The 26,239-nt window shown below is 43.1% G+C and overlaps 1 protein-coding gene across 2 annotated transcripts in view; it reads right to left on the minus strand.

The window, feature by feature from the left end:
* The window catches only part of LRIG1 (leucine rich repeats and immunoglobulin like domains 1), a 123,932-nt gene extending 98,345 nt beyond the window's left edge, over positions 1–25,587 (minus strand). For both annotated transcript variants that reach the window (XM_056524563.1, XM_056524562.1), the window contains exon 1: positions 25,039–25,587. In XM_056524563.1, the coding sequence (XP_056380538.1) occupies positions 25,039–25,223 (185 nt within the window). In that variant the 5' untranslated portion in view covers positions 25,224–25,587. The remainder of the gene's footprint in view (positions 1–25,038) is intronic.
* Between the last annotated feature and the right edge of the window lie 652 nt (positions 25,588–26,239).

Consider the following 26,239-nt stretch of genomic DNA (forward strand, 5'->3'; position numbering starts at 1 on the left):
ATAACCTGATCAAGTGCCGATGTCCGATAGGAAAGGCACTGACCCATAGATATCTAGAAGGAATACGAAGCAGCAGAATTACGCTGCATTTACGAGTTTTAGAAACGGCACCGATTTTCAAAATCACTGGAAACACTAGTTTTTTTGCGATTTAGGAAAATTTCAGAAAAAAATAAATTACCTCATGAAGACAACCCCTGTCCATATTCACTATTAGGGAATGTCGAAATCACAGAGGGAAGGTCCTCCTTTTGGGACAACCCTATATGAAACAGAACAAGAGCAACTCCCATTCGAGCAGACTCCAGACGGAATGGCCGCCATTGAATACTACATTTTTCTAGCAGTGGCCGCTGCAGATGAAATTTCTGGCCAGCCAAGGGTGAGGAGAAGTAGAAACCGGGGATGGGGGGGGCAACAACTTTCATCTAATCCAATGGTTCCCAAAATGTGGCTCACCAACTGTAGCAAAAGCAGAACTCTCATCTTACCGTATATACTCGAGTTTTTCAGCACGATTTTTCTTATACTCGAGTGAACTCTCCGCCTGTCAATCCCTTCTCAGTGGTCTTCAACCTGCGAACCTCCAGATTTAGCAAAACTACAACTTCCAGCATGCTTTGAGTTGTAGTTTTGAAACCTCTGGAGGTCCGCAGGTTGAAGACCACTGCGGCCTTCATCATCATCCAGACACCCCCTTTATTTTTCTACTCACCTCCCCTCGGTGGGAAGGAAGGGTGAGCTGGTCCGGGCCCTCTATGCTGCAGGGACCGTCCAATGGGAACGGTTAGTCGTTCCGGGCTGTCCATTTTCCCGGGGCGTCGTCGTCAAGGCAACGTCAATAGTCCGGGGCCGGACCCGGAAAAGAGGGCCCTCCCGATGAAAATGGACAGCCCGGAACGACTAACCCTCCCCACCGGACGGTCCCTGCAGCATAGATGGCCCGGATCAGCTCACCTTTCCTTCCCACCGAGGGGAGGTGAGTAGAAAACTAAAAGGGGGTGTCTGGATGATGACGAAGGCTACAGTGGTCTTCAACCTGCAGACCTCCAGAGGTTTCAAAACTACAACTCTCAGCATGCCTGGACAGCCGATGGCTGTCCGGGCATGCTGTGAGTTGTAGTTTTGCAACATCTGGAGGTCCACAGGTAGAAGACCACTGAGAAGGGATTGACAGGCGGTGATGATGAAGGGGGGGGATGATGACGGGGGTCTGGATGATGACATGGGGGGATGATGTATTTCCCACCCTAGGCTTATAGTCGAGTCAATAACTTTTCCTGGGTTTTTTGGGTGAAATTAGGGGCCTCGGCTTATATTCGGGTCGACTTATACTCAAGTATATACGGTACATCAAAAGTATGTTTTGAGTGATGCATAAGTAAAAGTAGATGACTGCCATCATTTTTCAACCTGCCTTACCATATAGAAACTGAAAAAGCTGCTGAATTACATTGGGACTAATCTGTGTTCCCAGCCCAAAATTACAGCTGCAGATTTACTAACAAAGTGTATGCCAGATTTCCCTATGGCAAGTATGTGAATTGTAAACATAACCCAACTGTTTCAACACAAATGTGCCCATTGGGAATACGATGCCCATCCTCCATACAAGTACATTTTCTATATAAATCTTCACTTTATGAAACAGGAGCAGAAAATAACTTGCAGAAAGCTCAAGTCTTTCTACAGCGACCACAAAATCCCAATGAATAGATTCCTTACAATGGCCGCTGCCTTGGTCATCTGTATAGATATGTAAATTGAATCCTCTCTGACACGTCAAGTCTGAATTGACATCAATGCATGGTGAGGGGTTTCTTCACATTAAATGAGGGTCTCAATAGAAAGTCAAACCCACTCCATGCCCCCTGCCAAGAGCCTCCAAGCGTGAAATTGTGTTGTGATTCTCCATTCTAGAATCTTCACCCAGGGTGTAAAATGAATTCAGAAAGAAAAGACCTCTGACTATTCTCACAGGCCGGGGCCCCTGAGGGACCCAAATGGTTTTCAAGTAACATAACTATTTTCTTTTTGACTTCGATCCTTTATCAAAAGTAAATGCTGATATTCATGAGCTTTCAGATAAAGGGTGACATAATGTACATCATGCCTCACTAAGGTGCACACACACAGTATTTTGAGTCTCAATAAAAAAAAAAAAAATAAGAATAAAAAACAGGATGTTTTTAAGAAATGAGCTTTAAACTTTCAGAATTTTTTGTTTTATAATAATGTCATTTTGTGAGCAATTCCTGTTGCTGATGTGATCTTTTTCTGCCATTTGCAACACTTTTAGAGCACCTTTCTGCATTTTTCAGATGTTTTTACCTGTGTTATCGGCTACACTAAGGGTCCTTTTTGATGATCACATCATTGCCCAACAAAAGTGGCAACCATTTACACGGCTGAAAACATCCCCTATGCATGTAGAGAGATGTGTGGCCGCCCAACAACATTTTTAGGGCCATGTGATCCCAGCAACATCATATGTGGATTGCTGGGTCTTTTACATGGGGCAACAACAAGACTTTTTGCACTTTAACTACCCTGTTTAAAAGGCACTTACCGCATTTTTCGCTGTATAAGACGCACTTTTTCTTCCCCAAAACTGGGGGGGGGAAAGTTGGCGCGTCTTATACGGCAAATACACATTAAAACCCTGTCCTATCGCGGCGGACTCTACGGCCATCAACGGCCGGGACCCGCGGCTAATACAGGACATCAGCGATCTCGGTGATGCCCTGTATTAACCCTTCAGACGCGGCGATCAAAGCTGACCGCCGCATCTGAAGTGAAAGTGAAACTAACCCGGCTCCTCAGTCGGGCTGTTCAGGACCGCCGCGGTGAAATTGTAACAGCTTACAGGACTCCGGGAGGGACCTTACCTGCCTCCTCGGTGTCCGATCAGTGAATGACTGCTCCGTGCCAGGATCCCCTTCATGGCCGGCGCTCTCCTTCGTCGTCATCATATCGTTGCGCACGCCGTCCCGTCATCCAATAGGAGCAGCGTGCGTAGTGACATGATGGTAGCGACAGAGATCGAGGATACCGGGCAATAGAGACGCTCCGGAGCGACGGGGACACCCCGGGGACGCGGCGACAGTGATGGAGGGCGACATCCAGGGCAGCGGTGACGGGTCCGGAGCAGCAGGGACAAGTGAGTATTACCTCCTATACCAGTGGTCTTCAACCTGCAGACCTCCAGATGTTGCAAAACTACAACTCCTGGCATGCCCGGACAGCCGTTCATGCCGGGAGTTGTAGTTTTGCAACATCTGGAGGTCCGCAGGTGAAGACCACTGTCCTATACTTTACATTGTATTTGGTTCTTAATCTTTTTTTTCTAGATTTTCCTCCTTTAAAATTGGGTGCGTCTTATATGTCGGAGCGTCTTATATGGCGAAAAATACGGTAAATGCTAATAATAAATAATTGTACCCAAAAACTGACTTTTCAGGTGTAAAATAAGTACCATATCCTGCATATTTTACTTCTGTAATAATTAAACATGTACATTGAATTGCGTAGAATTCAATGCAACTGAATGAGCGGGAGTAATGAATAATTTTTAATTATTATTATTTTTTTTTTATGTAAAAGGGCCTATATTTTTTTTTATTTTACATCTCCCAAAAAGTCCCGAAATATACCCTTTAGTCGGGTACACACATCGGAACATTCACCAACATATTTTATTTTCCAGCCTTACACTCACTAATTCTTCAGTTATCCCTTCCTTCAAAAATCCATTTCTTCTTGGCCTCCCACCCAGTTTTTCTATACTTATGTAAACCTGTTACAGGGGAGGGGGCGATATCGCAACAGAGGACACGGAGCATAGTTGCCAACTAGTCTGGAAAAACTGGTTGACAAATGCTGTGAGAGCTGTAATGGTATCCATATCCAAGTGCTAACTCAGCTTTCTTAGGAACAGATACATAATAAAAAGGCTGAATAAGTAACATTTACAATTTTGGACGTTTTTCTTGTTGTTTTATGGGGACACTAATTGGCTACCGGTAATATATAGAAGATTCAAGTACTCAGAAACAGGAAATCAATACAAAAAAATTAAAACTTAAAAAAAAAAAAAAAAGGAATTTTTTTTTGAGAAATCATCAATGATCGATACAGTTTTACACTGAAATAGATTAATTGTTCTTGTTTTGCATTTCCAAAAAACTGTAGAGACACAAAACAGAATCTCCCTCAAAAGTAGTGAGCGGTGAACAAAAACAAATGATTGTGTGGAACAATGGGGGTCTTATACAGTCCTGGAGAGACTTCCTGCCCGTGCCCACCCACTGAGCTTAAATGAACTATCACAACAACCTTCTGAAGGGCGTTTTGCCTTGGGAAGACCTGTGTGCCATTTCTAAGAAAGTCCAGTTATGGATCACTTGACCCCCCCCCCCCAAAGAAATAAAAAAAAATATCTAAAATTCCACATATATTCCACACAGACATTCCAGAGTCCCATTGATTTCAATGGGATTCTGCTGCACTGTTCACACGGTGGAATTTCCATGGGAGCCGTTTCTGCAGCAGAATCCTCACATCCGGCGTCTGCAAAGACTTGTCAATTCTTTTTGTGGATTTCGCTCGGATATGTATCACCGTCTATGATGGCACATTTCTGAGCGGCCCAAGCGCCTGTCAGATTATTCTGGAATGTCCGCCAGTGTTTTCCGTGTGAACATAGCCTGAATTGTCCTTTTCTCCAGCCGATTTATCTGCTTCAGGGCAAATTGGGCAAATGACAACCAGTATGGCTGTGTAAACAATTCCTAGAGGAGTTTCACACTTATTGGCCCAGATTTATCAAACTGCGTGAGAGAAAAAGTGGAGGGATTTTCCCACAGCAACCAATCACAGCTCAGCTTTCACTTTACCTCAGCTTGTTAGCTGAGCTGTGATTGGTTGCTGTGGAAAAATCCCTCCACTTTTTCTCTCACACAGTTTGATAAATCTGGGCCATTATGTTACATGGATATAGTCCAATTTGTTATTTTGGAATCTGTGAAATTTGAGTGACAGCACTGAACTTTATATAGTAGTATTTGCCAACAATAAAGCCTCCAGCTGTTTCAAAACTACAACTACAGCCTCCAGCTGTTTCAAAACTACAACTTCCAGCATGCCCGGACAGCCTTCGGCTGTCCGGGCATGCTGGAAGTTGTAGTTTTGCATCGGTTGGATGCAACCTAGTTTGGAAAAACCGCTATATAGGGACGTCCCATGCTTTACTTTATAGAGCAGAGGGCCCAAACTCGGTTCTCAAGGCCCAACAGACCAGAATGCTGGTGGGTCTTGAGGACTTGGTTGGGGACCACTGCTATAGAGTACTGTTTCCCAGCCAAAGGCTGTGCGGGAATGGTGAGAGTTGTAGTTCTGCAACACCCGCAGAGCCACGGGTTGTCAAACACTGCATTAGAGAGCCAGTCGATCTGCTCTTGGGGACGGAATTGTTATAAAATAATTTTTCAATAAACTTTATTGACAGGCAGACATAAAGACATGAATCAAGGCCAAACTCCTGAGCGGATATAGAACATTTCTTCCATAACCTGTTCACAAATGCGATTCCATGCTCTTGTTTGGTGTCTGTATAAGGGGTTTATCCCTCTCAGAGCAGAGTAAACACTGGACATTAATACCCTGAGAATAAGACGGGAGGATTTGCAGCCGTTGTGGGCTTCGGGACATTAGAAAGGAGAAGGACTCGACTTACACCAACAACAAAAAAATGTCATAAATCCACAAGAAAAACACTGCGCGCTTCCCACAAACAGAAAAAAAAAAAGAAAGAAAATAATAAACCAACTGGATCCCTGCGGTTTGTAATGTTTAGAATGGAGCACCTGGCGCACAGGCCACATGAAGTAGTTTCGCCTCACACTCCAGGTGCTCACATGTAAACACAATAAAGGCGCTTCTCAATGCATCATACAAGGGATGGACGAGGATTGCACAATAGTACACGCTAAAATTACAAATCCAAAGAGGACACGTCTATCACTTCAGTTATATGTGCCACAGACTGTATTTAAAAGGGGTACCCCACTGGAAAAAAATGTTTTATATCAACTGATGGCAGAAAGTTCAACAGATTTGTAAATTACTTTTATTTAAAAATCTTATTCCTTCCAGTACTTCTCGGCTGCTGTATGCTCCAGAGGAATTTTTTTTGAATTTTTTTTTTCTAGTCTGACCACAGTGCTCTCTGCTGATACCTTTGGCCGTTTCAGGAACTGTCCAGAGCAGGAGCAAATCCCCATAGCGAACCTATCCTGCTCTGACAGTTCCTGAAACGGACAGAGGTGTCAGCAGAGAGCACTGCGGTCAGACAGAAAAGAAATTCAAAAAGAAAAGAACTTCCTCTGTAGTATACAGCAGCTGATAACTACTGGAAGGATTAATATTTTTAAATAAAAGTCATCTACAAATCTGTTTAACTTTCTGGCACCAGTTGATTTAAAAAAATAAAAATAAAAAATTCCAGTGGAGTACCCCTTTAAAGTGTCCCTCCGGCTATAAAGAAAAATGTCATAAATGATCAGGATTGGCTTCACAATGGATCTCCTCTGTACTGTAATCTAAGCCGATCTCTAAGGGCTCCACCTGGATGGCCTATTGATTTCCCTGAAATGAGGATTCACCAATTGAGAGAGACTCCCGCCTATAAGATACTTATCACCTATCTGGTGGACAGGTGATAATCAATGGATAGCAGCTCAAGGCCAAGTTCACACGGGGGAATTTCTGAGCAGAATAAGGTTATGTTCACACTACGTAATTCCCGGAATCGGAATTACGCGCTATGAACATAAACGGTGTGAATGGGTTTCCGCGAAACCCGTTCACACTGAGCAATTTCAGCGGCGGACAATTCAGCCGCTGAAATTGTTCAGCACAAAGAAAGAACATGTTCATCCTTTGCGCAGAAGTCCGCGAGCACTACATAGCAGTCAATGGTGACGGTGCAGTGCCGCGTGGTCCTACCACCAAAGTATTTTGGCGGCTGCTGCCAGAATGGAATCTCCGCTCGTAGAATTCTGCAAGCGGAGATTCCGTTCAAACTCTGTAGTGTGAACATACCCTAAGGCAGAAAAATTCTGCTCAAAAATTCCATTGCAACAGACTTCCACTCTTTTTTCAATGGGATTCTGCTGCAATGTGCCCACAGCAGAATTTCCGCAGCAGAAACATCTGCCGTGGATATTCCAATTCCAGCCTTCGTAGAAAGAATTAACATGTAAATCTACTCAGAAATGCATTGTCATCTATGGAGATGGCACATTTCTGAGCGGTCCGAGCACCAGAATGTTCTGCTGGCAGTCGAAGTCTGCATAATTTCCGCTGTGGAAAATCCGCCGCAGACCCTACTGACTTCAATGAGGCTTGCGGCAGATTTTCCACAGCGGAAATTACGCAGCGGAAAATCTGCTGCGGACAACCGCAAAGAGCCCGCCCACTTTCAAATACGCAGCGGGAAACCCGCAAAGAAATCCGCCCCTGTGAACATACCCTTAGTGTTTGTTCACATGCGGCAGATCTGTAGCATCAATTACCTGAATGAGATATGCAAAAATCCACAAACAGATCAGATTTTCAAAGTTAGAAATTTTGGCAATAAACCTGCCATGTGTGAATTTACCCTATATGTGATTTGTGCCGCACCCCAGATCTGATCAGGAGCGGACAAACTACAGTAGACTCCAGCAGCCAGGGGAAAAAAAAGGATTTGCAATAGATATCAACAGAAGCTCAAAAAGCACTAAATTCCTAGGCGCGAAAAACATTAAATGGAGCAATAAAACAGTTAAACCCTTCACACCCCACCCTGCTGGTCAGCACTTGACCATATCAAGGAGGACTGAAAGGTTGTTCAGTAGCCTTTTATCTGTACACAGACAAAATTGTTTCCACTTGAGACAGGAGTGGAACTGAAGATAAGATAGACAAATCTTCTCTGGTATACAAGATTACAGCCAGTGACAGGGGAGAGGCGGGGGAGCAAAGAGAACTTTACATTGTTTCGTCTGCTTCAGCTCCCTGGAGTCTTTGGGGGGGCGGGGGACCTCCATAAAATACTAATGTTATTATATGTATTTAACATGGTGACCTTTTCTGTTGCCTTTCAGATTTTATTAATTCAATATGTAGGACGTGGGGTTAGTCACACACATTAGAGATTCTTATTAGTGTGGAAGGAATCCACAGAGCTGAGGTTTATGGTGGCTCCAAGACTTTACAGCGAATATGTTTTTGAATATCTTTATTTAGTAGATACGAGGCCTCTTGTAGTTGTCTATCAACCAAGTCCAACTAAATGATGTGCACTTACTTTATATTTGGGTGATCCGGTGTGGGTCAAGATCTATTATGGTCTCATTTTCTACAGGTTTCTTCCTCAATTGAATGTAAAATAACGCAGTTTGGCAAATTTGTTATGAATTCCGGAGCCAGTAAAAAAAAATGTTGGGAGCCAAGATGTCACTTCACATAACCTGATATCACGCAAACGAGACGTTATGTGACATCATATGATCAGTCGTTAGTGTCCTCTCATCTCCCCCATGTGTCACAGTCATTAATGTCCCCTTATCTTGCTACCCACTGTGTATCACAATCATTAGTGTTCCCTCATCTCTCCCTGTGTGTCACAGTCATTACTATCCCCTCGTCCCCTCCCAGTGTTTTACAGTCACTAGTGTCCCCTTATCTCTCCTGTGTGTCAGTCATTACTGTCCCCTCATCTCCCCCATGTGTCGCAGTCATAAGTGTCCTTTCATCTTTTAAAACATAAACAAGCAGTTTTACTTAACTTCGCCTCCGTTCCCACTCAGATAGGCCATTCTACCTTCGGCAGTGTCACGTGACTGACGCAGCCAATCACCAGCCTTGGCGGTAACACTCTGTACTCCTGAGTACGAAGCATCACAGCTGAGGTCACTGCTCACGAAACATCAGAGCCCTGACTGCAGCCAAAATGGGGGATCAGCACAGGAACAGAGGCAGAAGTAAGTAAAACTTTTTTTTTTTTTTTTTTTTAAAGATGAACAATCCTTGTCAGAAAGGGACAACAAAAAACCTGTGTGCCCCCACAAAATTCTTAGTCGACCTGACGACCTGGCCACGGAGATCATAGACATGCTCTATAGCAGTGTTTCCCAATCAGGGTGCCTCCAGATGTTGCAAAACTAGAACTTCCAGCATGCCCAGACAGCCAAAGGCTATTACTCAGCTCTCCTAGACTCCTGAATGGCCAATCAAACTGGACATTGATTTTGTAGTGCAGTGTTTCCCAACCAGCATGCCTCCAGCTGTTGCAAAACTACAACTTCAGCATGCCCAGACAGCCGAAGGCTATTACTCAGCTCTCCTAGACTCCTGAATGGCCAATCAAACTGGACCCTGATTTTGTAGTGCAGCGTTTCCCAACCAGCATGCCTCCAGCTGTTGCAAAACTACAACTTCAGCATGCCCAGACAGCTGAAGGCCATTACTCAGCTCTCCTAGACTCCTGAATGGCCAATCAAACTGGACATTGATTTTGTAGTGCAGTGTTTCCCAACCAGCATGCCTCCAGTTGTTGCAAAACTACAACTCCCAGCATGCCCGGACAGCCGAAGGCTGTCCGGGCATGCTGTGAGTTGTAGTTTTGCAACAGCTGGAGGCACCCTGGTTGGGAAACACTGCTCTATAGTGATGTGTGTGCTTTATCTAAAATTGTTGGTACAGGATATAAAGCCGTGTTCCCCAACATATGGCTCTCCAGCTGTTGCCTATGGCGGTCCGGGCATGATGGGAAATGTAGTGGATACCAAACAATTTTAAAGACGGATGGTCTTGTGAATATGGCGCAGGCCTCGCTAAATATGCCCCATTTTTACAGACAGGAGGCTGACGGCCTTTTTGTACACGTGCCCCACTGTGTTCTACAACAAGCAAGCCACATGTGAGAAACATTAGAAGGAGGACGTGGTGGTGGAGCAGAGCCTCCTGCCCATTCCTGAGAGCAGCTGAGGCCTCACTTCCCTTCGCCTAAAAGCAAATGCTTCATCACCGGAGCTGAAGAGTATTTTGACAAGTGGAATTCACATGTGGTGGACAAAAGATGCACGTAAAGCCTGACCAGACCCAGGCTGCCTCGGAATAGCTGATGGAACCATTGCGTAGACCATCTGTATCCAGTATGTCTACTAATCCCACCACCGGGAGTCAGTCCTCATACATATGTATGTAAATATCATTCATAGCAACTCAGATTACGTGTAAAATATCAAAGGTCCTATGGTGATCAGGGTTTCCTACCGGAGAAATAAGTTGTGCGGTCTATATAACGGTCTATATAACGGTGTATTCACAGTGACGCCAAGGGGTCAAGATTTGCTGCAAATTAGTTACAAATTCTTTGTAACTATTATTCCGTAGCCAAGACTTTAACATTTGGCCAGAGGGAGCATCGAGAACGTATGTCCTAGGGATCGACCGATATCGTTTTTTTAGGGCCGATATTGATACCGATAATCGGTGGAGGTTAGGGCCGATAGCCGATAACTTATACCGATATTCCGGTATAAGTTATCGGCTATTTATCCCCCTGCGACACCGCTGCAGATCATTGATTTAAAGCGGGTGCTTTAAATCAATGCACTGCAGTGGCTTTTGCGGTGCCATAGGCCGCCGCCGCCACCACCCGCTTCTCTCCCCCTACCTGTCAGGGTGGTCCGGGCCATCCTCCCTTCCTGTAGTGTCCGGCGGCATTCCGGGTGGAGGGTGAACCGGTCCGGGCTGTCCTTCTCCGGGGGTCATATTCTCCACTCCGGGCAGGCTCTGGCCTAGTAACGCAGCATAGACGCCACTGCGTAGTGATGCCACTGCGCAGTGACGCACCTGACGTCACGGCGTAGCGGGTCTATGCAGCGTACTAGGTTGCGGTGCGGTGGGGGCGGTGCGGGTGGGCGGGGCATTATCGGCTTATCGGCAAGGTAATTGCCGATACGATGATGCCCAAAATCGTGATTATCGGCCAATAATATCGGCCATACCGATAATCGGTCGATCCCTAGTACGTCCAACTTGGTTTCTGTCTAGAAACACTATGGCCCTCATTTACTATTGCAAACCCGACATGTTTTGTCGGGTTTTGTGCACCAGATGCTGTCGCATTGCGCCAGAAATTCTGTCTGCGAAAGATTTTGCGCCAGAATTGAAAAATCCCCGACTAACTCTCCATTTTGCTGGGAAAACCTAAAAAAAAGGGGTGTGGTCGCCGAGAAAGGGGCATGGTCTCTGAAAAGGGGCGTGTTCCCGACATTTTCACAAAAACCCAACATATTTACTAAGGTTTCCACATAAAATGTGGTGGATTTGAGCTGAGGAAAACCCGACAGATCAGAGCAGGTGTAAAAAAAAAAGCAAAATGTAGGGAAAGTGGAAACTGTAGGGAAACCTTAGTAAATACCGTGGAAAATAAGTTGTAGGGAAATTAAAACCCACAAAGAAACCTACACAACACTCTTAGTAAATGAGGGCCTATGTCTTCCATAGAAGAGCTGCCCACGGTGGCTTCATAATACATCTGCAGTGCTACACTACAAGGGATGGAGGCTCCTGACAGTACCTTCTGGTAATCTAAGTTTGGTTCAGCAAAAGTGTGGCAGCATTATGGCCTTAAAGGGGTACCCCGGTGGAATTTTTTTCTTTTTTTTCTTTAAATCAACTGGTGCCAGAAAGTTAAAACAGTTAAAAAAGTTAAAAAAGTTAAAAAATCTTAATCCTTTCAGTACTTATGAGCTTCTGAAGTTGAGTTGTTCTTGTCTAAGTGCTCTCTGATGACACGTGTCTCGGGAACCGCCCAGTTTAGAAGAAAATCCCTATAGCAATCCTCTTCTAAACTGGGCGGTTCCCGAGACACGTGTCATCAGAGAGCACTTAGACAGAAAAAAACAACTCAACTTCAGAAGCTCATATGTACTGAAAGGATTAAGATTTTTTTAATAGAAGTAATTTACAAATCTGTTTAACTTTCTGGCACCAGTTGATAAAAAAAAAATATATATAAAAAAACAATAAATAAAGTTTTCCACTGGAGTACCCCTTTAACTATTCAGAAGTTTTCCACCCTCAAAAACACATGTTATTTACATGGAGGTGGAGGACTTTTGCTAGTTCCTGTAGGCTAGTTTTTTCCAAACAGTGTGCCTCCAGCTGTTGCAAAACTACAATTCCCAGCATGCCCGGACAGCCGGAGGCTGTCCGGGCATGCTGGGAATTGTAGTTTTGCAACAGCTGGAGGCACACTGTTTGGAAAACAAGGTGAAGATTGCACCAAAATCATTTGTTACCTAAAGTCAAACCCGGCGGGCAGCCATGTTTGAAATATTTATTGATAATAATAATAAATAATAATAATAATAATAATAATGGGGGGAGATGTATCAAAACCTGTCCAGAGGAGAAGTTGCCCAGTTGCCCATAGCAACCAATCAGATCACTTTCATTTTGCAGAGGCCTTGTTAAAAATGAAAGAAGCGATCTGATTGGTTGCTATGGGCAACTGGGCAACTTTTCATAAATCTCCCCCCAATAATATCTCTAAAAAGAACAAAAATGTTAATAAATTGTTACTTGTTAATTATGTTCTACTTTTCCGAAGGAAAGCATTTGCGTAAGCAATGACTTTTACCTTATCCCTTTCTGCAGTCACACAGTTCATTGACCTAATTTTGACTTTTTTTTTTTTTAACAATCCCGGCCCCTCCCCCATCCACGCCTGAACCTACATTTAGACAAGGTCACCAGAGGGAAGGCTAGAATTAATTTTTTAGTAGGCCCCCAGGCACGGTATCCTTATTTTCACACATCACACTGCGCCGCTGTCATTTCTCCACCCAACGTTACTATTACGAGCACTTCTGCGGCGGCAGCTGTGGCGGACAAATTCTACTGGAAAGAAAAGCCTCCATCCCTCGTGGTGTAACACATGGCATATTTATACGCGCTCCTCTCGGACACTGAAACCGGAAGGAGACGGGAACATTTGTCACTTTCCGAGCTCTTCTCAGTGATGGTAAAAAGCTCTACTGCAGAGTTTCCCAAACCTGCGGCCCTGCAGCTGTTGCATCACTACAACGCCCATCATGCCCTGAGAACTGAAGACTGTCAGGGCATGATGAGAGTTGTAGTTTTGCAACAGCTGCACCGCCGCACATTGGAGAACACTGGCTGCTTTTTAGAAGAGTTTACGGAAAACATTTAAAAGAATTTAAAAAATGTAATAAAATAAACTATTAAAATTCCATCAAAAATAATAAATCAATAAAAGTTCAATTTTTGTTCTTTTCTGACAATGCATTGTTACGTCTTTCTCTAAGAAAGCAACATACAGTAACTAGTATTGCTGCTATTTGAACTATGAAAGAGGTTGCGACCCAGCTTTTCCAGATTTCTGAGTGGCGGAAATTTTTTATTTTACATGATACAAATCCTAACTCATGCAATAAGTACATTTTTTTTTTGCGCCTCGTTTTTCTCCTGTGGAAATACTTTTCACTATGTACGTTTTGGCTGCGTTCGCATTGTGTATGTTTAGCATGCTTTTTTTTTTTGCACTAGTTGATGCATTCCCATGTCTTTCAATGCGAGTTTATTAAGCAAAACAAAAAATGTTAAAACATCCGGTTCTGTCCTAAAAAATTCTGGGACGACATTCTGTGGGCCGCAGGGACAAGAAGAACAAGCCGGTGCCATGATGTCTCGGAAATGAGACGTTTCCATAGACGGCAATGCATTTTCAAGCGCATTTTGCTGAAAGAATGAACACGTTTGGAAGTTAAATTTCAATTCCACTGTGGAAATTCTGCTGAGTGCAGCAAAATCCCTCTACAAAACAATGTGAGGCTTGCTGCATCGGAATTTCAATGCAGAATTTTTCTGATGGATTTTGCTCGGAAATTCCACTGTGTGAACAGGTCCTAATGATCTTCACTACATCCTTACCAAGAATTTCCAACCCTAACAATAAGATGTATAAATGGTCATATTAAAAGGGGTATTCCAGGAAAAAAAAATGTTTATATATCAACTAGAGATGAGCGAACTTACAGTAAATTCGATTCGTCACAAATTCTCGGCTCGGCGGTTGATGACTTTTCCTGCATAAATTAGATCAGCTTTCAGGTGCTCCCGTGGGCTGGAAAAGGTGGATACAGTCCTAGGAGACTCTTTCCTAGGACTGTATCCACCTTTTCCAGCTCACCGGAACACCGGAAAGCTGAACTAATTTATGCAGGAAAAGTCAGCAACCGCCGAGCCGAGAAGTTCGTGACGAATCGAATTTACTGTAAGTTCGCTCATCTCTAATATCAACTGGTTCCAGAAAGTTAAACAGATTTGTAAATTACTTCTATTAAAAAATCTTAATCCTTTCAGTACTTATGAGCTTCTAAAGTTAAGGTTGTTCTTTTCTGTCTAAATCCTCTCTGATGACACCTGTCTCGGGATACGCCCAGTTTAGAAGCAAATTGCCATAGCAAACCTCTTCTAGACTGGGCGTTTCCCGAGACAGGTTTCATCAGAGAGGATTTAGACAGAAAAGAACCTTAACTTCAGAAGCTCATAAGTACTGAAAGGATTAAGATTTTTTAATAGAAGTAATTTACAAATCTGTTTAACTTTCTGGAGCCAGCTGATATATATAAGTTTTTTCCTGGAATACCCCTTTAAGAAGAACCCATTGTAAGTTTAAACACATTGCAAACATGGAGGATTATGTTGAATAAAATATCCAGGAATAGACAGATGTGCCCAAAATCCCCCACAGATAAGCAAACATGTAAATTGAAAAAAAAACAAAGACTACACTAATTCTAAATGTCAACAGTGCTTCGCTGGACTAGTCATAAAAGGGATGGATTCAGCTTTCCCTTATCACTATGCCAATAATACACAGCCATAAAATACACGTGGGGACATCTACACGCCTGGTACACACCATACAGTAGGTCCTATACGACCTGTGCCACACTGTCAATTTTATAAGAAAGACCATCCAAAATCTGGCACAGTACTTGAGAATTTCTTAACTTCACTGAGCCACTAGGCCAGTGGTCTTCAACTTGCGGACCTCCAGATGTTGCAAAACTACAACTCCCAGCATGCCTGGACAGCCATCGGCTGTCCGGGCATGCTGGGAGTTGTAGTTTTGAAACATCTGGAGGTCTGCAGGTTGAAGACCACTGCACTAGGCTAAGGGGGTAAGTGCACCAACACCTGGAAACATATCTGAAAACTTGTTGAATTGGCCATAGACATCCAAAGGGAGTGAGAAAAGCGTCACTGAGCCACAGGAAGACACTTCTCTCCGACCCTTATTGAAAATGCATTAAAGGGGTATTCCAGTTTTTTATTTTTATTTTATTTGACTATGCTACAGGGGCTGTAAAGTTAGTGTAGTTCATAATATAGTGTCTGTACCTGTGTGTGACGGTTTTCTCACAATTCTTATGTGATTTTCACCCCAATATTTATTTTTAACAGCATACAAAATGACTTGTCTCAGATTTTTCCCAGGTTGCAATGCAGCCGAGACCTGACTCACTAGTCAGCTGATGACAGGGAGCCTGTCTGCTTCAATGGGTGGAGCGATCGCTTGGTGGGAGAGAGATCAATCTGCAACTAATGCAACAGCTGCAGGCACCCTGATTGAAAACCACAGGTCTTTTGAATGGACGCAGCTCATTTATGTTTCAATGGGTGGGGTGGCTGAGGTGTAGTAGGGAGGAAAATGGAATTATGGGATTTGTAGTCAAAAAAAGAAAAGTTAAACAGGAAATACCAGTTTGCAAAAAGCTAGTCACAGTGTTATGGTAATCTCACAGCCATTTAGCCCCAAGACAAGCGCAGATTATTCCTAAGTACGTCCATTACTGGCTGCCAGGTATGTACAAAAATCACCTTATGGTGGAGAACCCCTTTAACATTTGATCATCTGAACATGAAGACAATTCAACATTACAGAGCTCTAGTGTGAGAGGAAATGACAGTATACGAGCAGGCGCACAGTAGCACCCCTCTGGCCATTGCATGAACTGCACCTTACACCCCACACACACACAAAAAGACAACCATTATACTATTCTACAGGTACTTTACGCAGTACAGTCCTGTTTTTTATCACTAGGAATAACTAGAAGTATCTGGAAGTACAGTAAATGTATTCATTGCTTCTGATAGAAAATGTACTTAGGAATTCTGCAAAAAATATGTCTGCACTGATGCCACATAGGAAGGGAACTCCCAATTAAAGATGTAAATGACTACAACTGCCAGCATGCCCAGACAGCCAACAACCATCTGGGCATGCTGGGAGTTGCAGTTTTGAACAGCTGGAGGGCCACAGTTTGGAGAATAATGAATTTAACATATTCTTTTTATAGGGAAAAAAAAAACATACATTAATAGATGCTAAAAACTGATGCTGCGGTATTGCCATACAGCATAGTCCATTTCCCATTGACTTAAATTATTAAAAAAAAAAAAAAAAACCTTAAATAATGAATTAAATTAATTAAATTAATAAAACAATAAAACAGATCCTTTTTTTTTTTTTTTTAACATATACAGCAAAATTAAATGGACTGTGATGGGGACAAAAACAAGTTGTGACCCTAGACTTTTTGTATAATCCTTTTTTTGTTTTTTGTTTTTTTTACAAAAATTTTTTTAAAAGCTACAATTTTTTATCAATTTATATATAAAAAAATAAAAAGTTCAATTATTTCAAATAAATGATGCTTTAAGAATTTAGAATGTGAAACCTTTTCTTCCACCTTAGTACCTCAGGAGGAGTCTTAATGATATCCTGTGTATTGTGGGGAAAGGATGCGTGTTTTTTTTCTCTCTCTATTAAGAAAGCCACTAAGCCAGGATAGGATAGTCCGGGAGATAATACGAGGCTTCCCCTGCTCAGTTGAGCAACATTATAGCTATAATAAAGAAACCACAAGAAGCCATTAAAAAATATCTGGGAGGAAAGGGGGGGGGGGGGGGTCAACGCAAACTAAATGAACATTATCCATATGGGAGTCCAAAACACGGCGGGGCGGTGGGGGATCTGCATTGTAGGAAAGTGACGAAAGTTACAGATAACTTTATTAACCTAACAGAAAACAAACTTCATGCAGGCATTTAACTTAAAGGGGTACTCCGGTGGAAAACTTTTTTTTTATTTTTTTTAAATGAACTGGTGCCAGAAAGTTAAACAGATTTGTAAATGACTTCTATTAAAAAATCTTAATCCTTTTAGTACTTATTAGCAGCTGTATGCTACAGAGGAAATGCTTTACTTTTTGAATTTCTTTTTTGTGTTGTCCACAGTGCTCTCTGCTGACACCTCTGTCCGTGTCAGGAACTGTCCAGAGTAGCATAGGTTTGCTATGGGGATTTTCTCCTGCTCTGGGCATCAGGTGTCAGCAGAGAGCACTGTGTACAACACAAAAAAGAAATTCAAAAAATAAAGATTTTCCTCTGTAGCAAACAGCTGCTAAAAAGTACTGAAAGGATTAAGATTTTTTTTAATAGAAGCCATTTACAAATCTGTTTAACTTTCTGGCACCAGTTCATTTAAAAAAATTAAAAAAAGCTTTCCACCGGAGTACCCCTTTAATATTTCAATTAACTTTATTAGTCTGACAAAAACGTTATTTCTCCCCAATACAGTGATTCAATTCACACTACCTACATGGCGGGGGGGGGGGGGGGGGGGGGGGGGTGAAATGAAAGGCCGGATGCCTCAAATGGGTCAGATCAATGATGCCTGAGAGACCCTAATGACATATAATGGGGTCCATCAAATTCCACAAAAAACTTCAAAAAAAAAAGCTTCAGGTTGTTTGATGGAGGCTCCTAAGGCTATGTTCACACAGCAGAATTCCTCTGTGTTTAACACACAGAAGTTCAAAGCCCCATTGACTCCAATGGGATTCCGTCGCAATATTTAAAAGGCGTTTTTTGCAAAATCCGGAAAAGCAGGAATTCTGCAGTGGATCCCCCATTTAATTTAATGCGCAGTAAATTTTGGGGAACTTCTGAGTGGAATTTTTCGGCGGAATTTCCGCTGTGTGAACATAGCCTAACTTTACTCATCTTTTAAACTAAATGACGCTGCGCCACGTTCTTTATACAGAAGAACCAAATGTAGATCACCAGATGCCGTAAGATCCATCTGGGTCAGTGTTTCCCCAACCAGTGTGCCTCCAGCTGTTGCAAAACTACAACTCCCAGCATGCCCGGACAGCCGAAGGCTGTCCGGGCATGCTGGGAGTTGTAGTTTTGCAACAGCTGGAGGCACACTGGTTGGGGAAACACTGATCTGGGTTCTCTCAAGGATTCTGTCAACAGGATAGCAATAATGATGTTAGTAGTTGTACAGTGGATAATGGCCTTATTGGTTATCACTCAGCTTTCCTAGAAACAGAACAGATGGCTGAACATAAATTGGGCACACTCAGATGACTCAATGGGGGAGATTTATCGAAAACTACGCAGAGGAAGAGTGGTGCAGTTGCCCATGGCAACCAGATTGCTTCTTTTTTTAAAGAGACCTGTGAAAAATGAAAGAAGCGATCTGATTGGTTGCCATGGGCAACTTTTTCCCTGGACAGGTTTTGATAAATTTCCCCCAATGATTTTATCTACTATTTTTTATTTTTTTTTCTATCCCATTTTAGGGGGAAATGCCCTTTAAAACGTAACGACCCATTTGGGATCTCGTGGTCGCATGAGTCAGACAAGTGCTTGGAAAAGTTATAAGAAGGAAATTCATAGCCAAGAATAAAAAAATAAATAAAAAATCCAGTTCACGACCCTCAGAAGCAAAAGACTTCGTCATCTACTGTACTTAACCTAGTCAATCATCTACCACCCCGCAGGACTACACAGCGCCCACTGGTTTTCTTATAGGACGGTCAAAAAAGGTTACGACCTTTGCAAGGTATTGAAATAGATTTACATTACAGTATTCCCGCCGGGGGCCTCATGGCGACATGGTTTATGATTTCCACCTGTTAATGTGCCCTTTTATCGCGAGGAATGATCAAAGCGGACATAAAACTACAATGGTTCAACATATGTTTAACCCGGCGCAGACTGGATCGCATGGGGACGAGGAGAAGAAGAATTCCAATCATGATGGGGAAAGCAAATTAGTAAAGACGACAAACTTCGAGATGTTATCTTAAAAAGGCACAATTTTTATGTGTTTTTTTAATTTAAAATTTTTTCTTTTCTACTTTTAGAAAACAGACTTATACTTTTCAGACTATGTTCACACGGCAGAATTTTCATGCGGAATCTGCTGGTAAAATTCATAATGGAGATTCTGCTAAATTTACTGCACATTGGCCCTCGTTTACTATTGTATACCTGACATGTTTTGTCGGGTTGTGTGCCAGATTCTGGCGCAATGTCTGTCTGCACTAGAGATGAGCGAACTTACAGTAAATTTGATTTGTCACAAACTTCTCGGCTCGGCAGTTGATGACTTATCCTGCATGAATTAGTTCAGCTTTCCGGTGCTCCCGTGGGCTGGAAAAGGTGTATACATTCCTAGGAGACTCTTTCCTAGGACTGTATCCACCTTTTCCAGCCCACCGGAGCAGCTGAAAGCTGAACTAATTGATACAGGATAAGTCATCAACTGCCGAGCCGAGAAGCTCGTGAAGAATCGAATTTACTGTAAGTTCGTTCATCTCTAGTCTGCACCATAATTTGTGCCAGAATTGGGAAAAAAACAGACTAACTCCATTTTACTAAGAAAATCAAAAAAGAGGCGTGGCCGTGGTGGAAAGGGGGGGGGGTCACTGAAAAGGGTCGTGTTCCCGACGCTTTCACAAAATCCCAACATATTTACTAAGGCTTCCACAGAAAATGTGGAGGATTTCAGCTGAGTAAAACCTGACAGATCAGAGCAGGTGTAAAACAAACAAAAAAAAATAATGTAGGGAAACCTTAGTAAATACAGTGAAAAATAATTTGTAGGGAATTAAAACCCACAAATAAGCCTACACAATGCTCTTAGGCTAGGTTCCCACTTGGGTTTTTTTCTGGCAGTTTTTGGATATCTGCCACTGCAGTTTTTGAGCCAAAGCCAGAAGTGTATTCAAAAGGAATAGGACCTATAAAGGAAGGACTTACACTTCTCCTTCCTTATGGATCCACTTCTGACTTTGGCTCAAAAACTGCAGTGGCAGATATCCAAAAACTGCCAGAAAAAAAACGAAGTGGAAACTTAGCCTTAGTAAATTAGGGCCATTGTGTTGAATGGGGATTTTGCTGTCCCATTCACACAGCGGAATTTCCGGTTTCTACAAAAACATTGAGACCCACTAAAATCAAAGAAATTCCGGCCAGAATTCCGCATAAATTCCGTGCATAATACGCAAAACTGTAAAATAAATAAATAAAATCCGCAGCCAGCTTTGCGGAACAGGAATTTGAGCGGAATCACAGAAATTCCGCCGTGTGAACACTGGGCCTCATTTACTAAGCTGAAACCGACCAGTTTTTGTCTGGTTATTTTGTCTGAGACATGTCTGCGCCAGTGTGCGCCTGAAAAACCCGACAAGCCCGAAGGGGCGTGGTCTGTCGCAAAAGGGGGCATGGCTGGCCAAAAAGGGGCGTGGTTTCACAACCCGACCGATTTACTATTGAATTCACAGAAAATCCTGTGGGTAAATGGCTAGAAATATCGACCTAGAAAAAGCTGGTCAGAAAATGTTCCCGACTTTTCCCAATAGTGAATAGAAAGGAATCCTGCATGTCTGAAACAACTTTTCCCACTAGTAAAAACCCGAAACTCTTAGGCTAGGTTCACACTGTGGAATTTCTGGGCAGAATTTCTGGCGGAGATCGAGACGGCGGCACTAGGACCGTGCGGTCTACATTGCCGTCCCCATAGATGGCAATGCATTTCTGAGCAGATCTCCCAAAAAGATCCACCCGCAAATGCATTGCAGTCTATGGGGGCAGGAATGCAATCTGCTCGGTCCTAGTGCCGCCGGCTCAATCTCCGGCAGAAATTCTGCCCAGAAATTCCGTAGTCTGAACCTAGCCTTAGTAAATGAGGCCCACAGTCTTGGAGTCCAGTTTAGAGGGCTCAGTGTGGTCGCTGGAATGAAGCAATAATTCCTGGGGTCAAATACTATCAAATCGGACACAAAACTGTTGCCTATTTGGAAACAGTAAAGATGTCGTATAACGGTGGATTTATTGGCAACACGCAATTTACAATTACGTGCCAAGATAAATAAATACTTACTTTTATTTTATTTTATTTATTTATTTTTAAAAAGTTTTAGCTTGTACTTGAGTTGGAACAACCGGACCATGAAATGGACTTCCAACCTGTGCCTGGTGCAAAACCACAACTCCCATCATGTTTGGACAGTACAAGGCTGGTGGAAGTTGTAGTCACAGGATGGGGAACACTGCCCTACAGAAACCTGGAATTCCAAAATTTTGCAACTTTTCAGCCTTTAGACCGAACTACAAAAACCTGACTGTATAACCAAGTCTGGATCATCAATCCTTCCACCTTATACTGTACCTAAAACAAATATTAGGAATCTCAGCAGGACAATAGCAAAGTCCAATATACAGACCTGGACTAAAAGAGAAACCTAAAAACTAGAGATGAGCGAACTTACAGTAAATTTGATTCGTCACGAACTTCTCGGCTCGGCAGTTGATGACTTATCCTGCATAAATTAGTTCAGCTTTCCGGTGCTCCGGTGGGCTGGAAAAGGTGGATACATTCCTAAGAGACTCTTTCCTAGGACTGTATCCACCTTTTCCAGCCCACCGGAGCACCTGAAAGCTGAACTAATTTATGCAGGAAAAGGCATCAACTGCCGAGCCGAGAAGTTCGTGACGAATCGAATTTACTGTAAGTTCGCTCATCTCTACTAAAAACACTACATGGAGGAGGGGAACATTTTCCGCCTCCTAGTTCACAGCAGATATCCCCCTCGAGGGGCTCATCTCACCTAATCTTACAATTAATTCAGAAAGGAATTAATAGTACCGCAAAGACTATTAACCCACTGGTCTCACTATATGGCAGAGTTCACATGTGGTATTAGGGGCTCACACTAGGACTAAATCTTTCCATTGTAGATTTTTTCTTTCTGCATCCGTGCAACAAATCTGCAGGTGATCTGCTACGTGTGAACATACCCCGATGCAGTCGTCTCCCAACTGTTGCAAAACTACAACTCCCAGCACGCCCCAAACGGCTCAAAGGGCATGCTGGGATTTGTAGTTTTGCAAAGGCTGGAGGTTCAACATTTGAAGACCACTGCCGTTGTGGATTTAAGAAAATGTTACAGTACAGATATGACGAATCAGAGAACACACTACATGTGAACAATGCCTAACAGTGATACAGTAGGGGTAACTGAAATAAATGAATAATATTTTGGAAAAAAATAAAAATAAATATATAAATAATACATTGTTCTACTTTATATTAACATTTTTTTTTTCTCTTTTCTGTTACTTTTGAACTAAATCAGCGTTTCCCAACCAGCGTGCCTCCAGCTGTTGCAAAACTACAACTCCCAGCATGCCCGGACAGCCTTTGGCTGTCCGGGCATGCTGGGAGTTGTAGTTTTGCAACAGCTGGAGGCACGCTGGTTGGGAAACGCTGAACTAAATCGCTCACATCAATGTCACGTCTTATATCAGTAGCCAAGATGACCTCTACAAGAGGCAGCCGAAATTTGTTTTATGCTGCTTGACAAAGTTTAAAAAAAAAAAAAAAAAGTTGCTAGCCGATCTGTCAAACCTTGCCGCCTACATACAGGTACCCCAGGTATGCTCACACGCTTGCGCATTTGTTCTGAATTAAAAGGGGTACTCCGGTGAAAAACATATATATATATTTTTTTTTTTAAATCAACTGGTGCCAGAAAGTTAGAACAGATTTTTAAATGACTTCCATTAAAGAATCTACGCTTCCAGCCCTTATTAGCAGCTGTTTGCTACAGAGGAAATCCTTTTCTTTAGTAATTTATTTTTTGTCTTGTCCACAGTGCTCTCTGTTGACACCTGATCTGGAACTGTCCAGAGCAGGAGAAAATCCCCATAAAGCAAACCTATGCTGCTCTGGACAGTTCCTGACACGGACAGTGGTGTCAGCAGAGAGCACTGAGGACAAGACAAAAAGAAAAATAAATTTTCTCTGTAGCATACAGCTGCTAAAAAGTACTGGAAGGGTAAAGTTTTTTTTTTTAATAGAAGTAATTTACTAAATCTGTTTAACTTTCCGGCACCAGTTGATTTAAACAAAAAAATAAATAAATATGTTTTCCACCGGAGTGCCCCTTTAACTTTCTGGCACCAGTTCATTTAAACAAAAAAAATAAATAAATACGTTTTCCTCCGGAGTACCCCTTTAACTTCAATACGGAAGTGAAAATTTGCAACAAATCTGCAGCGTTTCCAACACTAAAACCCTAATTCATTTTATAAGGCAGTGTTTTCCCAACCAACCAGTATTCCCCCTAGCTGTTGCAAAACTACAACTCCCAGCATGCCCGGACAGCCTACGGCTGTCCGGGCATGCTGGGAGTTGTAGTTTTGCAACAGCTGGAGGCTCCCTGGTTGAGCTGTAACAAAGTTTTCTCTTTTTAAACACAAAGCCAGTCCACTCCCCCCCCCCAAAAAAAAAAAAGGTTTTACATAAAACCTAAAACAAACACCATAGCCCCAAAGCCAGATTTAGCAGCCACAACAACAGAAGCCCTCACACTTCAATAAGCGAGACTATGCGGCCGACAACCATAAAATCATATTAGCAATAATTCATCGGGCTCTAATTTGCATCATGTGTTTTTTTTTCCCCCTACAGTAGGAATGTAAAAGCCGATCTGGAAACATGGGTTACATTATAGCTATATACACATTATATATTTTTTTATTTTTTTTTATTTTTTTTATTTACATTTCTTTTGTATTTTTTAGATTATATATATATATATATATATATATATATATATATATATATATATATCAAAAATACAAAAAAAATGTAAATAAATAAAAAAATAAAAATAAAAAAAATAAAATATATATATATATATATATATATTTTATAAATGTTTTTTTTTATTGTCGTACAAAGCATTGCTTGGCAGATTTCCCAGCACACACCTGGCGCAGGAGCGGTAATAATAATGGGAATATTACAATAATGTATACACTAGGGTACCCCCTTCCCACCACCCCATCTGTATACAGCAGATGTAAATCACAGCTAGGGCCAGGAGACTTGGAATCATGTTTGTTTAATGGGACTTGGCGGCTTTTATATATATATATATATACACACACACATATATATCTCCGCCATCTCCAACCTGAGGCCAACAGGTGGGAGATCACTGGTTGACTAAGTATAGACCACATGTCATATTAAAGGGGAACTCCTGAAGATGGGCCTGTCAACTTAGGGTATGTTCGCACATAGGGGGGGGATGGATAGACTGGAGATTTGTTGCGAATTTGCATATTTTCTTAAGAAGTGTTGCAGATTGTGTCGCAGAGCTGTGGTATCCGTTGCCGCTATATAAATATTATAATTGCTGCAGATTTTGTTGCAGAATTGCAGCGGAATTTGTCACAGGACTGCGGAATCTGTTGGCGCTATATAAAGATGATTAGAATTGCTGCAGAGTTGTCGCAGAATTGCTGCAGAACATTTTGGCTTCCCTATTGTAGTTAATTAGAAAGAAAGAAAATATCTGCTTTGTGTGAACATACCCTAAATGAGGAATGACCTCCGGCGGATGCAAAACTACAACTCCCAGCATGCCCGGACAGCCGCTGGCTGTCCGGGCATGCTGGGAGTTGTAGTTTTGCTATGGAGGTTGAAAGTTTGGAGAGCACTGTCCTGATGTTACACTACAGATATGACATGCATGCCCACAGTGGACACATGATGGATCAGAGGAAGTTGGCAGAACTTACAGGTGGGTTGCCCATGCTGGCAGGTCAGTGGGCACCTCTGTGAGCCCCAGGTTGCTGCAGTCTACCATATCCCCAGTGCAGCTGCACCTGGTGGGACAGGGGGTCCTGGACGCCAGACAACATCCCAGGAGAAGAAGAAGGAGGCTGAGATCCTGCAGGAGACTCCTTCCAGTCCGGGGCTGCATGTTATAATCCGCACTGTACTGTCACAGCCGAGGATGACAGGCTGATCGCCACCAATGAGCCGCTGATGATGATGAGGAGTTACACGGGAGCGATCACTGATCCTTCCATGTCTGGGGGCGCAGCAGATAAAGGGGTGATCATCGGGAAGAGCACAACCAGCTGCGAGGTGACGGTACTCCTGATAAGGGGCTCCTGTGTCCTGTATAGGGGTCCCGATCCTTTACACTTCCAGGCAGATGGTCGCTCACAGGGGGACGCGGAGGCTCGCAGGATATCCCGGGCAGAGCACAGACTATCACTCCCGCTGTACATCCCCCGCAGACAGCTCTGCTCTGTTCCCCTGCCTGGACTGCCTGGCTTCAATCCGCCCAGTAAGGCGCGCTCTGATTGGCTCTGGCGGCCAGTAAGTCATTGGCGGCTGTGTCGAGGCTTCTGATTGGTCAGCCACGTCCCCCTTTCGCACCCTCATTCTTTTCCTACACTTGTAACTTTTGCAACTTTTCAAATTTTGTTGGCTGCTGGCGGCGGTATATGCGGGGAGAAGCGTAATATAGAGGCGGCGGTGTATGCGGGGAGAAGCGTTATATAGAGGCGGCGGTGTGTGCGGGGAGAAGCGTTATATAGAGGCGGCGGTGTGTGCGGGGAGAAGCGTTATATGGAGGCGGCGGTGTGTGCGGGGAGAAGCGTTATATAGAGGCGGCGGTGTATGCGGGGAGAAGCGTTATATAGAGGCGGCGGTGTGTGCGGGGAGAAGCGTTATATAGAGGCGGCGGTGTGTGCGGGGAGAAGCGTTATATGGAGGCGGCGGTGTGTGCGGGGAGAAGTGTTATATAGAGGCGGCGGTGTATGCGGGGAGAAGCGTTATATAGAGGCGGCGGTGTATGTGAGGAGAAGCGTTATATAGAGGCGGCGGTGTATGCGGGGAGAAGCGTTATATAGAGGCGGCGGTGTATGCGGGGAGAAGCGTTATATAGAGGCGGCGGTGTATGCGGGGAGAAGCGTTATATAGAGGCGG

This window comes from Hyla sarda, chromosome 6, assembly GCF_029499605.1.
Source record: "Hyla sarda isolate aHylSar1 chromosome 6, aHylSar1.hap1, whole genome shotgun sequence".
NCBI classification, from domain to species: domain Eukaryota; kingdom Metazoa; phylum Chordata; class Amphibia; order Anura; family Hylidae; genus Hyla; species Hyla sarda.